This window comes from Hemitrygon akajei, chromosome 16, assembly GCF_048418815.1.
Source record: "Hemitrygon akajei chromosome 16, sHemAka1.3, whole genome shotgun sequence".
NCBI lineage: Eukaryota > Metazoa > Chordata > Chondrichthyes > Myliobatiformes > Dasyatidae > Hemitrygon > Hemitrygon akajei.
The window spans coordinates 8,671,776-8,688,443 of NC_133139.1; the positions used below are offsets into that span (position 1 = coordinate 8,671,776).

The window sequence follows — 16,668 nt, forward strand, 5'->3', positions numbered from 1 at the left end:
GGTTTTGGTCACCTACCTACAGGAAAGGTGTAAATAAGGTTGAAAGAGTACAGAGAAAATTTACAAGGATGTTGCTGGGTCTGGAGGACCTGAGTTATAAGGAAAGATTGAATAGAACTTTATTCCTTGGAATGTAGAAGATTAAGAGGAGATTTGATAGAAGTATACAAAATTATGAGGAGTATAGGAGCAGGCTTTTTCCACTGAGGTTGGGTGAGACTAGAACTAGAGGTCATCAGTTAAGGGTGAAAGGTGAAGTGTTTAAGAGGAACCAGAGGGGCATCTTCTTCACTGAGACAGTCGTGAGAGTGTACAATGAGCTGCCAGCGCAAATGGTGCATACGAACTTGATTTCAAATATTTAAGAGAAGTTCAGATTGATACTTGGATGGTAGGGGATAGAGTGCTATGGTCCTGATGCAGGTCGATGACAGCAGGCAATTTAAATGGTTCAGGACAGAATAGATAGGCCAAAGGGCCTGATTATGTTGCTATACTTCTCTATGACACTTTGAATTTATCCCTAAATGACATTATGCGCTTTATCTAACCAAACGATTCTGAAATAATTTTTTTTCTGTTTAATTCGAGCTTAGCTGCTCAACAGCATCTTGGTTAGCACGGGCAGATGGGCCAAAGGGCCGATTGCATTGCTATGTGGCTCTAATGCAGAAAAAGCTTCACCATTGCTAGGTGCTACTGTGTTGGTACTGACAGCTTTGTGGTGTAGAAAAGTTACATTTGTGCTCTTAATTGTGGGGAAATTAAACTTGGAACTCCAAGTAAACAAAACAAAAAGAATGAAGAGATCTTTTTCGGAATTATATCTGCTTAATTCACTTTTGAGTATCAGGTCTGCCGCTAGATGTGTTATTGCTAAGCTCTGCAAGCCTATTGGTCTGTGGCTACCATTTACACCTGGCGATTCAATACTCTGTCCAGCATCACAGCAAAGAATGAGATTGTTGTTCAAGTTCATGACCAAGATTTCCACAACATACAAATCAGAGATTCTGCCTTTCAAAGCAAGCCAAGTTTCTTATTTCACTTTTTTGTTCTGCTCCTTGGCAGATTGCCTCATTTATATCCTGTTTCTGCTTGCACAATTATTAAAAAAGTGAGAGTCAGGGGAGAGGCCAGAGTACAAGCTGATTAACCTGTTATCATCCTAGGGCACTCTGCAATTCACTGTAACATGTGGTCAGAAACGGAATCTCAATCAGCTTTAATATCACTCGAGATGTTGAGAATTTTGTTGTTATCTGGCAGCAGTACATTGCAATACATTTTTAAAAATACTTTTAGTTACGACAAGAAATATATAGAAAAAATATGCAGTGCAAAAAGTGAGGTAGTGTTCATGGACCGTTCAGAAATCTGAACGCAGAGGGAAGAAGCTGTTCCAGTACATCCTCCTTAATGGTAGCAATGAGAAAAGAGCATGTCCTGGGTGATGTGATCACCCAGAACATGCATTGCATTGAATTGCTGCTGTGAAGTTAACAAATTTCACGACACATGCCGGCGATAATAAACCTGATTCTGATTCTTAATCATAGGTGACACCTTCTTGAGACATTGCCTTTTGAAGATGTCTTTGATGCTGGGGAGGCTGGTACGCACGACAGAGCTGACTGGTGCACAGCATTGAAGGAGTTAGTCCTGCTGCCTCATAGATACAACCTTCCCTTGGGTGTTGACCATAAGACCATAAGATATAGGAGCAGAATTCGGCCATTTTGTCCATCGTGTCTGTTCCACCATTTCATAATCGCTGGTCCAATTTTCCTCTTAGCCTCAATCTACCCACATCCCTTCATGCCCTGACCATATCAGGAATCTATCAACTTCTGCCTTAAATATACATAAAGACTTTGAATTCCACAGATTCACCACTCTCTGGCTAAAGAAATTCCTCCTCATCTCTGTTCTAAAATGACACCTCTCTATTCTGAGGCTGTATCCTCTGGTCGAAAACTCCTCCACCAGAGGAAACATCCTCCCCACATCCACTCTATCAAGGCCTTTTAACATTCGATAGGTTTCAATGAGATCCCACCTCATTCTTCTGAATGCTAGTGAATAGAGGCCCCAGAGCCATCAAACACTCTTCATATGACAACCCATTCAATCCTGGTGATGCACCATCAATAACTCTCTGACACGTGAGGCGAGATATAGGCTTTTATTGACTGGAAGAAAGAACAAGCAGCAATTGACCACCATGCTACATCCTGGAGACTGAGGGCAGGGCTCAGGCCCCAATCGCCTTTATACTGGGGTCTGTGGGAGGAGCCACGGTCAGTGGGAGGACCCACAGGAGCAGTCAGTGGGGGGGCGTGTCCAGACAGGTATATGTAGTTCACCACACCTGGAATCATTTCCATAAACCTCCTTTGAAGCCTCTCCAGTTTCAGCACATCCTTTTTAAGGAAAAGGGCCCAAACCTGCTCACAATACTCCAAGTGAGGCCTCACCAGTGCTTTATAAAGTTTTAACATTACATCCTTGCTTTTATATTTTATGTTAAGTGGAATTTGCATACCCTTTTCATGACTGTGTGGATTCACACCTGTTGTAAATACTATTTATTATAAATTACTATAAATTGCACATTGAATATTCAGATGGAGACGTAACGTAAAGATTTACTCATGTATATGAAGGATGCAAGTAATAAAGTCAACTCATTTCAAAGGTTCAGATTTCCTACCACAATGTTAAGATGTGCTGGTAGTTAACTGGCCACTGTAAATGTCTTTACCATGTACCAACTGTCCTAATTTTTGTCACTTACGTGCTTAGGGTAAGAAAGTGGCAGAGCAATCAAAGGGACATCAGCAGATAGGTGAGAGAGAACGAGTTGCAGGGAAATGAAGAGCTGTAAATAGGGCTGATGGGATTTTTCTCCACTGGGAATGTCAAGGCTCAAATGGGGAAAACACTCTGACAAAGTGTCTCGGCCTGAAACGTCAACTGTTCATTCCTCTCCATTGATGCTGCCCGACTTGCTGAGTTCCTCTAGCATTTTGTAGGTGTTACTCAAGAAAATAGCACCCTACGTTACAAGTAAAATGTTCAATTACTGCCATCAGAGAGGAGGTACAGGAGCCTGAGGAGCCCACACTAAACATTTTAGGAACAGTTTCTTGCTCTCTGCTAACAGATTTCTGAATCATCCTTGAATCCACGCACACTACCCATTCATCTTTTTTGTACTACTTGTTTCTGCAACCGACAGCAATTTGGATGTCTTGCATTGTACTGCTGTCACACAAAAAAATTTCGCAACATCTGTCAATGATTATAAACCTGAATCTAATTCTGGAGCCAACTGGATTATAGATGACACAATATCTGGAATTGCGATCACATTGTAAAGTCATAAATGGAAGCCACAGTCAATGATTAAATTTTGCATTCAGTTTTATGGTGAGATTAAATTCAAAATTAGCTTAATAAGCTTAAATACTGGCAACCCTCAGGGCAAGAAGCACAGCCAGCTGGTGTGACCTAGCAAATTAGGTTAAAGTATCAGATTATCAAGATATGGTAACCATTCAAACCAAGGGTCTCAACTGGAAACATCCTTTGTCCATTTCCCACCACACCTTGTCTCAACCAATGAGTTTCCCCAGCAGTTAGTTGTTGCTCAAGATACAGAAACATAATTTGAAGATGGTTTTCAGAACACACAGAACAGAGCAATAATAAATAACATAATAACATAATAAAGCAAATTGAAAAGGTATGACTCACCATCTGCGGCAAACCAAAACAATTAAATATAGAATCAGATTTGAAGAAAACGTTTGCAACCACACAAAGGCTAGACTGAAGATGACCAAAAGATAAGGAAGGAACATTTTATGTGCAGCATAAAACTAGGGAGAAATAAGTTTTAAATGGTCAGAACTTCTAGATATTCTAGATAGAAAAGTTTCCAAATCAGCATTAATCCTACCAATCCTTGTCATTGGGTTCGGAGGCTTGCATGCCTCAATGACCCAGAGAGATATGTTGGCTGGAGTCAGGGCTTTATGCGTTGGTAGGGTCACCCAGGTCAAACAGCAGAGCAACACACGCAAAGTGTTGGAGGAGCTCAGTGGGCCAGGCAACTTCTATGAGAAAGAGCACGCAGCCAACGTTTCAGGCCGATACCCTCCACTGGCCCTCCAGATTCAGGTGGTTCTGCTCAAGGCTAACAACCCAGACTGGTCAAAAACAAACCGTAATGGAAACTGCAATGAAGAGCCCTTCTAGATTACTGAGTCTCCACTGGGACTTGCATGGCGGACAGTAGTGAAAACAGACAGGAAGTGTTGACATGATAAAGGAAACTCTGAACACTGCCAGAGATTAAGGACTTTCACTGCTGCCATAAACGTCAGCTCTAAGCTACTGAGAGTGAATCAAAGAATTAACAAGACATTCAGATAGAACCATTGAGCAGTACAGTACAGGCCCTTTGGTCCACCACATTGTGCCAACATTTTACACTACTCTAAGATCAATTAAACCCTTCTCTCCCATATAGCCTTCAATTTTTCTTTCATCCATGTGTCTATAAAAGAGTCTCTTAAATGTCCCCACTATCACCACCCCTAGTAGGCATTCCATGCACTCACCACTGCCTCCTACCTCGGACCTCTGTCTATACTCTCCTCCAATCACCTTAAAATTATGCCTTTTCATATTAGCCATTTCTGCCCTGGGAATATCTCTAGCTGACAACTCTGTCCGCGCCTCTTATCACCTTGTACACTTCTATCATATGACCATAAGATATAGGAGCAGAGTTAGGCCATTTGGCCCATCGAGTCTGTTCCACCATTTCATCATGCCTGATCCACTTCCCTCTCAGCCCCAGTCTCCAGCCTCTCCCCATATCCTTTCATATCATGTCACATAGAACATAGGAATCTACAGCACATTACAGGCCTTTCGGCCCACAATGTTGTGCCGACCATGTAAACTACTCCAGAAACTGCCTAGAATTTCCCTAGCACATAGCCCTCTAATTTTCTAAGCTCCGTGTACCTATCTAAGAGTCGCATAAAAGATCCTATTGAACCTGCCTCTACTACCGTTGCTAGCAGTGCATTCCACACACCCACCACTCTCTGTGTGAAAAATTTACCTCTGACATCCCCATTGTACCTACTTCCAAGCACCTTAAAACTATGCCCCCTCATGTTAGCCATGTCAGCCCTGGGAAAAAGCCTCTCGCTATCCACATGATCAATGCCTCTCATCATCTTATACACCTCTATCGGGTCACCTCTCATCCTCTGTTGCTCCAAGGGAAAAAGGCCAAGTTCACACAACCTATTCTCATGAGGCATGCTCCCCAATCCAGGCAACATCCTTGTAAATCTCCTCTGCACTCTTTCTATAGTTTCCACATCCTTCCTGTAGTGAGGCGACCAGAGCTAAGCACAGGACTCCAAGTGGGGTCTGACCAAGGCCATGTCTTATCTTTCTTCACTTCAAAGAGAAGTATGTAGCACTGGTCAAGAAATAATTTAATTCTACATTCCATATTACAGAGAGAAGAATGAAGTCTAAATTAGCTTTAGATACTGTCAACCGTCAGGGCAAAGAAGTGGATCCAGACAATGTGACATGGTAAAGGGATCCAACCATCAACACGTGGTAACCGTCCAGATTGAGGGCCTGACCTGGAAACACCGTTCGTCCACTTCCTTCCACAAATGCTACCCTACCCAGTGAGTGTCACCAGCAGTTAGTTCTTGCTTAAGATACAGAAACACAAGCTTAAGAATTCTTTCAGAACACACAAAATAGAACTTGCAAATGTCTACAGATGTACTGTGGAGAGTATTCTGACTGGATGCATCACCATCTGGTATGGGGGGGGGGAGCACAACACAGGATCCAAAATAAGCTGCCATCCATCATTAAGAATATCTATCATCCAGGACATGCTCTCTTCTCATTGCTGCCATCAAGGAGGTGGTACAGAAGCCTGAAGGCACACACTCAATGTTTCAGGAATACCTTCCTCCCCTCTGCCATCAGATTTCTGATGGCCACTGAACCCATGAACATTACCTCAATATTTACTTAATATTTTTATATATTTATATATATTTCTTACTGTATTTTACAGTTTTTATTATGTATTGGACTGCTGCCACATAACAACAAGTTTCGCAACAAATGCCGGTGATATTAAACTCCTTCTGACTCTGATTCTGAAATAGATGCAATCCAAAAAGACCTAAAATTCCAAAGGTAGGACTCACCATCTGTGACTAGCCAAAACAGTTAAAGATAGAATAACATTTCAAGAAAACCAGGCAACTGCACACAGGTAAGATGAAGAGGGCTGAAAGATAAGGATGAAAAAATTTGTGTACAGCATAAAACTGGGGATAAAAATGGAAAGAATTTCAATGGATACTTCAGAAAGAGATGTTTAAAAATTAGCATTGATTCAACAAAGTCAATGATTTGATGGCTTTGTGGCAATGTTTGCAGATGACATGAAGGTAGGTGGAGGGGTTGGTAGTGCTGAGGAAGCAATGCGATTGCAACAGGACTTAGGCAAATTGGAAGAATGGGCAAAAAAGTGGCAGGTGGAATACAGTGTTGGGAAATGTATCATAATGTATTTTGGTAAAAGGAACAATAGTACAGAATATTATCTAAATGGGGAGAAAGTTCAAATATCAGAAGTGCAAAAGGACTTAAGAGTCCTCACGCAAGACTCCCAGAAGATTAATTAGCCAGTTGAGTCTGTGGTAAAGAAGGCAAGTGCAATGTTGGCATTCATTTCATGGGGAAAAGAATATAAAAACGAGGAGATAATGCTGAAATTTTATAAGACACTAGTCAGTATGCACTTGGAGTATTGTCATCAGTTCTGGGCCCAAATCTCAGAAAGAATGTGTTGTCATTAGAGAGAGTCCAGAGGAGGTTCACGAGGATGATTCTGGGGATAAAGGGGTTAACATATGAGAAGTGTTTGGCAATTCTGGGCCTGTACTAACTGGAATTCAGAAGAATGTGTGGGGATTTCATTGAAACCTGCCTAATGTTGAAAGGATTAGATAAGGTGGATGCGGAGAGGATGTTTCCTCTGATGGGTGTATCATCATCAAGAGCGCACAGTCACAACATTGAGGGCTGACCTTTTATAACAGAAGTAAGAAGGAATTTTTTTTAGTCAAAGAGCGATGAATCTTTGCCACAGAGTGGTTTGGAAGCCAAGTCTGTGGGTATATTCAAAACACAAGTTAATAGATTCCTGATTGGTTGGGGCATTGTGGTGAACTAGATATACCTGTCTGACTGCTCCTGTGGCTCCTCCCACAGACCCCTGCTGACTGCTCCTGTGGCTCCTCCCACAGACCCCTGTATAAAGGCAACTGTGGTCTGCTGCTCTCCCTCATTTTCCCCAGGATGTAGTGTTGTTTGTTCTTCCAGTCAATAAAATTGATGCACCATCAATAACTCACACTGAGACTTAGGAAGTGAGATATTGTGGTGAACTAGATATACCTGTCTGACTGCTCCTGTGGCTCCTCCCACAGACCCCTGCTGACTGCTCCTGTGGCTCCTCCCACAGACCCCCTGCTGACTGCTCCTGTGGCTCCTCCCACAGACCCCCTGCTGACTGCTCCTGTGGCTCCTCCCACAGACCCCTGCTGACTGCTCCTGTGGCTCCTCCCACAGACCCCTGCTGACTGCTCCTGTGGCTCCTCCCACAGACCCCTGTATAAAGGCGACTGTGGTCTGCTGCTCTCCCTCATTTTCCCCAGGATGTAGTGTTGTTTGTTCTTCCAGTCAATAAAAGCCGATATCTCACTTCCTAAGTCTCAGCGTGAGTTATTGATGGTGCATCAGGCATCAAGGGATATAGTGAGAGGGCAGATATACAGGATTGAATGGGATCCGGGATCAGCCATGATTCAAGTGGCAGAGCAAACCTGATGGGCTGAATGGCCTAATTCTTCTCCTATGTCTTACAGTCTAAGGAATTGATGGGAATGACAGATAGAACATTGTGCAGTACAGGTCTTTCAGCCCACGATGATGTGCCTGCACTTTAACCTACTCCAAGATCATTCAAACCCTTCCCTCCTACATAGACCTCTATTTTTCTTTTATCCACCTGCCTATAACAGAGCCTCTAAAATGTCAAACAAATCAATAGTTTGGCACAGATTAGATCTGCTGAAGGACCTCTTTCTGTGCTGCAGTGTTCTATGACTCTAAGTAACTTCCTTTGTTCAAAAAGAAGGGAGACTGAAAGCAACTAACTCAGAACAATTCAGCACAGTACAGACCCTTCAGCCCATAATCTTATGCCGACCTAAAGTCAACCTAACCCTTCCCTCTTATCTAGCCCTCCACTTTCCTTCATCCATGTGCTGATCTAAGAGTCTGTTGAAAGCTAATGTATCCGCCTGTACCTCCATGCCCAGCAGTATGTTCCATGTACCGACTACCCTGTGTAAAAAAACCTACTTCTGATATCACCCCCATACATTCCTCCAATCACCTTGAAATTATGTCCATTCCATTAGCCATTTCATCCCTGGGCAAACACCTCGAGATAGCAATTTGATCTGTGCCTCTTATCATCTTGTACACCTCTTATCAAGTCACCTCTCATCCTCCTCAACTCCAAAAGGAAAAAACCCTCTGTCCCCTCATATTAGCCATTTCCATCCTGGGAGCAGGTTTCCGGCTGACCCCTCATGAAAGGAGAAAATATTTTGCCCATTCTTCACCATGTGAGAATACAGTCAACATCACAGAGGTAGCAGTAAATCGGGAAGAGTGAGAGAAGGAGGCTCTTGAACAAAGTACAATCACCAAGAGCAGAGCCACTGAGCAGTTGGAAGTGAGGGCTGACAGTTTTCTAGGTCCTGATGGGCTTCATCCTTCGATCTTAAAAGAAGAGCCCAAAGGAAAGTTAATAAGCCAATTTTTTTTTCCATCGTGCCCAAATTCAGAGAAGGTTCCATGAAAGTTGGAAAATAACGGCAATTATGAGGGGTATTGATACGGTAAATGTAAGCAGGCTTTTTCCACAGAGGTTAGGTGAGACTAGAACTAGAGGTCATGGGTTAAGGGTGAAAGGTGAAATATTTAAAGGGAATCTGAGGGGGAACTTCTTCACTCGGAGGGTGATGAGAGTGTGGAATGAGCTGCTATTGGAAGTGTTGGCCGTGTGTCCTGTTTCAACATTTAAAAGAAGTTTGGATAGGTACCTGGACGAGAGGGGTACGGTCCAGGTGCCGATCGATGGGAGTAGGCGGACCAATAGTTCGGCACAATCCAGAAGGACGAAGGGCCTGTATCTGTGCTGCAGCGCAACTTCTTTGTTCCAACGGAGATAAAAAGCAGCTAACTTCTAACCTAGAACAGTTCAGCAGAGTACAGACCCTCCAACCCGATCTAACATCAATCTAACCCTTCCCTCACACAAAGCACTCCATTTTCTATCACCCATATGCCTATCTAAGAGCTTTTAAAATATGCCTAATGTATCTGCCTCTACCGCCACCCCTGGCAGCGCATTCCACACACCCACTACTCGGTGTAAAACACCCTACCTCTGACCTCAACCATATATTTCCCTCCAATCACCTTAAACATTATGCTTCCAATTATTAGCCACTTCCACCCTGGGAAAAGGACTCCAGCTACCCACTTGATCTGTGCCTCTTTGATGCAGACCTGTACCCCTCGTTCTCTTTTGTTACAGAGAGGAGAGGCCCAGCTTGAACAACATGAGACGCACTCTCTAGTCTAGGCAGCATCCTGGCAAATCTCCTCCACACCAACTCTATTCTCTCATTTTCTAATCTGTGACAACAAAGTTAGAAGGAACTAGTAAAGAAGTTCCACCACGGCCATTGGAAGCCGATAAGCAAAACAACCAAACTCCACTGGTCATGTGATAGATAATTTATGCTCAACAAGATTATTTTGATAAGAGCGAAACAGAAAATAGGTTTCAAGAAATCATACAAAGGCATTTGAAAAGGTGCCACATCAAAACACTCTCAGCTAAACCTACTGATTCTTGTTCCTGACACCAAATCATAATAAAAGATTTAACTACCCGATAATTTTACTGACTACTTGTTGTAATTTTACACATCATTATCAGGATGCTCTTCAGGCTCAATCACTCAAAAAACAGAACCATTATATACAAAGCAACACACAAACTCAGCAGGACAGGCAGCATCAATGGAGGGAAACAAACAACATTATATCCAGTCTCTCCCCATAACCAAATCCATTGCAACCTGTCCCTCTCTCCATAAGCAAGCCCATTGTACCCGGTCTCTCCATAACCAAACCCATTGTACCCGGTCTCTCCATAACCAAACCCATTGTACCTGGTCTCTCCATATCCAAACCCATTGTACCCGGTCTCTCCATAACCAAACCCATTGTACCTGGTCTCTCCATAACCAAACCCATTGGACCTAGTCTCTCCATAACCAAACCCATTGTACCCGGTCTCCCCATAACCAAACCCATTGTACCCGGTCTCTCCATAAGCAAACCCATTGTACCCGGTCTCTCCATAAGCAAGCCCATTGCACCCTGTCCCTCTCTCCATAAGCAAGCCCATTGTACCCGGTCTCTCCATAACCAAACCCATTGTACCCGGTCTCTCCATAACCAAACCCATTGTACCCGGTCTCTCCATAACCAAACCCATTGTACCCGGTCTCTCCATAAGCAAGCCCATTGTACCCGGTCTCTCCATAACCAAACCCATTGTACCTGGTCTCTTCATAACCAAACCCATTGTACCTGGTCTCTCCATAACCAAACCCATTGTACCTGGTCTCTCCATAAGCAAGCCCATTGTACATGGTCTCTCCATAAGCAAGCCCATTGTACCCGGTCTCTCCATAACCAAACCCATTGTACCTGGTCTCTTCATAACCAAACCCATTGTACCCGGTCTCTCCATAACCAAACCCATTGTACCTGGTCTCTTCATAACCAAACCCATTGTACCTGGTCTCTCCATAACCAAACCCATTGTACCTGGTCTCTCCATAAGCAAGCCCATTGTACCCGGTCTCTCCATAACCAAACCCATTGTACCTGGTCTCTCCATAAGCAAGCCCATTGTACCTGGTCTCTCCATAACCAAACCCATTGTACCTGGTCTCTCCATAAGCAAGCCCATTGTACCCGGTCTCTCCATAAGCAAGCCCATTGTACCTGGTCTCTCCATAACCAAACCCATTGTACCTGGTCTCTCCATAAGCAAGCCCATTGTACCCGGTCTCTCCATAAGCAAGCCCATTGTACCCGGTCTCTCCATAACCAAACCCATTGTACCTGGTCTCTCCATAAGCAAGCCCATTGTACATGGTCTCTCCATAAGCAAGCCCATTGTACCCGGTCTCTCCATAAGCAAGCCCATTGTACCCGGTCTCTCCATAAGCAAGCCCATTGTACCCGGTCTCTCCATAACCAAACCCATTGTACCTGGTCTCTCCATAACCAAACCCATTGTACCCGGTCTCTCCATAAGCAAGCTCATTGTACCTGGTCTCTCCATAAGCAAGCCCATTGTACCCGGTCTCTCCATAACCAAACCCATTGTACCTGGTCTCTCCATAACCAAACCCATTGTACCCGCTCTCTCCATACCCAAACCCATTGTACTCAGTCTCTCCATAACCAAACCCATTGTACCCGGTCTCTCCATAAGCAAGCCCATTGTATCCAGTCTCTCTCCCTATAACCAAACCCATTGTATTCAGTCTTTCTCTCCATAACCCAATGCACCCAGTCTCTCAACATAACCAATGTCCTCTAACCTGGTCAACATCCTGATGAACCTCATCTACACTCTCTGCAGCTCAACTGTATCCTTCTTACAGCTTGGTGACTAGAACCATACACAAACACTACACAAGGCAAAATACAGGTGGCTGATGAGCTCAATAGGCCAGGTGGTATCCATGGAGAAAATGGACTGTTTATGTTTCGAGTTGAGGTCCTTCATCTGGACTGAAAGATGGAAGAGATGGCCTGATGAAGGATCTTGTGCAAAATGTTAACTGTTTATTCCTCTTCATAGATGCTGTCTGATCTGCTGAGTGTCTCCAGCATTTTATGCATGTTGCTCTGGATCTCTGACATCTGCAGAATCTCTTGTGTTTCAGATAGAAGGGAGACAATGTTGGAAAATGGATGGTCATGCATTTCAGTAGTAGAAAAAAAATGTGCAGACTTGTTTAAACAGGGAGAAAATCCAAAAATTTGAGATGCAAAGGGACTTGGGATGTTTCCCATGGTGGGGGAGTCTAGGACAAGAAGGCACAGCCTCAGGATGGAGGGGCATCCATTTAAAACAGAGATGCTGAGGGTGGTGAATTTGTGGAATGTGTTACCACTGGTAGCTGTGGAGACTAGGTCATTGGATGTATTTAAGGCGAAGATTGATAAGCTCTTTGTCAGCTACCAAGCTCTGCTCCCCATCTCCACCCTTCCTCCTCCATTTGCCAATCACCTTACCTCACTGAGATCCACCTATCACTTGCCAGCTTTTGCTCCATTCCTCCTCTACCTGTACTGGTTACCCCCCTCTATGGATCAGACCAGATGAAATGCCTTGACAAATGTCACTGTCTTTATCTCCCTAAAGAAGCTCCTCGGCCTAATGAGTTCCTCCAGTCTCTTGTTTGTTAGTCCAGAATCTGCAGTTTCTTGGGTTACCACAATCTCTTTTACAGTGTGGAGAAGCTGCAATATGAAAGGACCTTTGCAAAGTAACAGAGGCAACCAGATGCAAGCTGTTTACCATGAGTGGTACCCATGACACTGCCCAAGCAACTTATCCAAACAATTTCTCGGATGGACACACTTAAATATTTTGGACAGAACAGAGGACTTTATGGGAGGAATCTGACAGAGCTGGTTAAGATCAGGAAAGTGTTAGCCGGATGTCCTGTAGGGCAACATTCCCTGTTTTTTTTTTAAACCGCTGTGCAGACCAACCATTGCTCTGAGCAGGAAATTTTTAAATGGCCTGTAAACTGGGTGGAACTTTGCCTGTTTTCCATCTTCCTTTGGTGCTCCCCTCCTCCTTTCTTTCTTTCTTCCAAGGCCTTCCGTCCTATGATACCCCTCCTTCTCCAGCCTTGTATCCCTTTTGCCAATCAACTTCCCAGCTCTTACTTCATCCCTCCCCCTCCTGTCTTCTCCTATCATTTCGGATCTCCCCCTCCCACTTACAAATCTTTTACCATCTCCTTTTTCCATTAGTCCTGACGAAGGGTCTCAGCCCGAAACGTCGACTGTGCTTCTTCCTATAGATGCTGCCTGGCCTGCTGCGTTCCACCAGCATTTTGTGTGTGTGTTGCTTGAATTTCCAGCATCTGCAGATTCCCTCGTGTTTGGAATTTTAAATGTTTTTTTTTGTAATATGCATACTATGAATATTTGGAATGAAAATTGAAAAATCACATACTTTTGATTTTATTTTGGGCAATGGAAATTGAAAATTCACATACGTATAATTTTATCTTGGCAATGAAAAGTGACAAATCACATACTTCTGATTTTCGGCAACGGGAGCTATTTGCTGAACTGAGGCCGAAGGCCTGCTCCGGCTGCTCTGACCTTCATGTCTGAGGGCTCACTTGTTTTTTAAATGGTATTGCTTACTTTTATCATTTGCACAATCTCTCTCTCTCTCTCTCTCTCTCTCTCTCTCTCTCTCTCTCTCTCTCTCTCTCTCTCTCTCTCTCTCTCTCTCTCTCTCTCTCTCTCTCTCTCTCTCTCTCTCTCTCTCTCTCTCTCTCTCTCTCTCTCTCTCTCTCTCCTCTCTCTCTCTCTCTCTCTCTCTCTCTCTCTCTCTCTCTCTCTCTCTCTCTCTCTACATTTGGGTATCAGTCTTCTTTTTTTAATGGATCTAATTGGGTTTCTTTGTTTTTGCAGCAGCCTGCGAGGAGACAAACCTCGGGGTTCTATGATGTATATATTCTTGATAATAAACGTATGCTGCTTTTTTGAGGTATTGCCCTTTAAAGGTGTCCTAGATGATGAGGAGACCAGAGATGGAGCTGGCTGAGTTTACAACCTTTTGATCCAGTGCAGTGGCCCCTCCATACCAGTCAGAGATGCAACCAGTTTGAATGCTCCCCATGGCACACCTGTAGAAATTTACCAGTTTCTCTGGTCTCTGTGAGATCTTTCCCCTCTGATCTTAAGCCTATGCCCTCTAGTTCTGATTCCTTTTCCCTGGAAAAGAGACTGAGTGCTGTCAACGTATCTTCGCCCCCCTCGTAACTTTATACTCCTCCATCTCTTATGTTCCAAGGAATTAAGTCCTAGCTTGTCTAATCTCTCCCTCAAGTTGTGACAACATCATGAACTCTTTCCAAACTAAGATAACCAGTACCAGACAGTATATCGAGTGCACTCTCACCAACAAACGCAGCAGAAGAGCCCAACTTCTATACACAATGGTGACGCAGGCCAGCATGGCGGACACCTTGTTCACCCACCTGGGACACCTGTATAGCCTACTAATGCCCTTCCCTTGGACAACATCGGTGGCGTGGAGAGGGGAGACTTGCAGCTTGGGCAATTGCCGGTCTTCCATTAAAAAAAGCCTTGCCCAGGCTTGCACCCTGGAAACTTTCCAAGGCACAAATCCATGGTCTATCGATACTATGGAGGCCTGCACACATAGAGGACAGCTCCCATTAACAGCTCGAGGGCAGAAGGCTACTGGCAAATGAAACATGAGAAATGTTTGGTTGAGTCACCTGTGGGATCCAGGTGTTTGCTCCAGAGACTGGTTCCATTGTACTATTCATTAGGGGTCTGGGTCAGTGTGTGTCCTCCTTGCTGGAAGAACGACCAGACAGGGTCTGGATTCCATAAGACCATAAGGCATAGGAGTAGAAATTAAGCCAATCGGTCCATTAAGTATGCTCCGCCACTTCTTTATCACTGATTTATTATCCCTCTCAACTCTCTCCGCTTTCTCCCCGTCAGCTATGACGCCCTTACTAATAACCAAGAACCTATCGACATCCATTTTTAATATATCCAACGATTGTGCTTCCACAGCCGTCTGTGACAATGAATTCCACAGACTCCCCACCCTGTGGCTAAAGAAATTCCTCCTCCTCTCTGTCCCTGGATTCTGAGGTTGTGTCTCCCTGTCCCAGGCTTTCCCACGTCCCACAGAGCCGGGAGCAACACACAATCTATTGGTGGAACTCACCGGACCGAGCAGCATCTGAGGGTCCAGACCCAGTCTCGGGACCGCCGAGTTCCTCCAGTGAACTGTGCATCCCGCGGAGGCGGCACAGACTCTATGGGCCGAATGGCCCTCCTTGCGCCCTGTCACCGGTCTGCACTACTCTCCCGCACTCCCAAAAAGTGCCTTCCGGGAGGATGCAAGTATAAAGGGACGACTTACTTACAGTCGTAGTGCTGGTGCCTCCGGGCAAAGCGATCCCGAACTCGGCGGGAGGCGTTTGGGCACAAGGCAACTCCGGCGGAAGAGCAGAAACGGGCTCGATTCGGCGGTTCAGCACCGCACACGGGCCAAGTGTCTTCCGCCTCCTGTCGGTCCTCAGGCGCAGCGAGCGGAGCGGGGTTCAGCTCCTCTGAGCGTCCCCCCGTCGTGCGGGGAGAGTTTGAGAGCACATTGAATCCCACTTCACCCCTCAGCCACACCGATGTCTATCTACCCGCACGTTACTTCTCACTTGTCAAAACGAAAGTGTCTTGGTCCGTGGGGGCGAGTTACGGAAAATCAACCATTCATTCGCCGCCCACTTTCTTGTCCCTCCCGGTTGGAGTTCCGCGTCTTTCCAGCTGAGAACAGGGTGAAAAGAGGGGAAGTTCCAGAATTGTACAAGTCCGTCGGCGTTCAGTGGGTCCTGCTCGTGGATGGTCCCGCTGCTCACTGAAGTGGAAAGTGGAACTGGAAACCTAACGGAACTTTTTTAGTAAATTCTCTCGGTGGGGAACCGTCGTTTAGTGACTGCGGGGCAGAAACCGTGGCCGGCGTTGGCACGGTTTAAAGGTGGCAGAGAATCGACTTACACTTCTGCCAACGTTAACTTCTACGTAACTATGAAGACACTCCAATCCATCCTGTAAAAAAGAACCTCTGTGAAGGAATCCCAGGGCGTGACGTCATGCTGCGTCCCAAATATGGACTGTGACGATTAAATCTACAAGTCATGAGAAAAAAGACCCGGGAGAGCTTTCAAACCCACCAAGCTATTTTATTAATTTATTTATGGTAATATTTTGACACCGAACATAATTTGGGTTTATGTGCTATGTGTCATATTTTTTTTTTCTGGGTGCACTGTAGTCTGGACGAACGTTGTTTCATCTGATTGTATATATGTACAGTCAGATGACAATGAATTTGAACTTACTACTGTCAGTGAAGTGGAGGATTTGAAATGAGATGAAGAAACTACAGTGGACCTTCACGACCCAAGTCATGCCATCTTCTCATTACGACCACCAGGGAAGCCAGAAGGCACAGAATCATCGTGTTAGGAACTGCTTCTTCCCAACCGATATCAGATATCACTCTTCCTCTTTTCCACTGTTTATTGATTGCATTCCTTACTGTACCTTATCGTGCAGGATCAGTTCATTCCAAAGAGG

At 44.7% G+C, this 16,668-nt stretch overlaps 1 protein-coding gene across 5 annotated transcripts in view; it reads right to left on the reverse strand.

Annotated features, from left to right (window-relative positions):
- The window catches only part of atp8b3 (ATPase phospholipid transporting 8B3), a 140,510-nt gene extending 124,559 nt beyond the window's left edge, over nt 1-15,951 (reverse strand). For 2 of the 5 annotated variants that reach the window (XM_073068189.1, XM_073068188.1), the window contains exon 1: nt 15,459-15,951. Coding sequence is in view for 1 of the 5 variants with exons in the window: in XM_073068185.1 (XP_072924286.1) it covers nt 15,257-15,326 (70 nt within the window). In the remaining 4 variants the exon portion in view is untranslated. Of the gene's footprint in view, nt 1-15,256; nt 15,380-15,454 lie in introns of those variants that run through there. The other 3 variants (XM_073068190.1, XM_073068187.1, XM_073068185.1) reach the window with 2 other exon arrangements.
- Nucleotides 15,952-16,668: the final 717 nt, after the last annotated feature.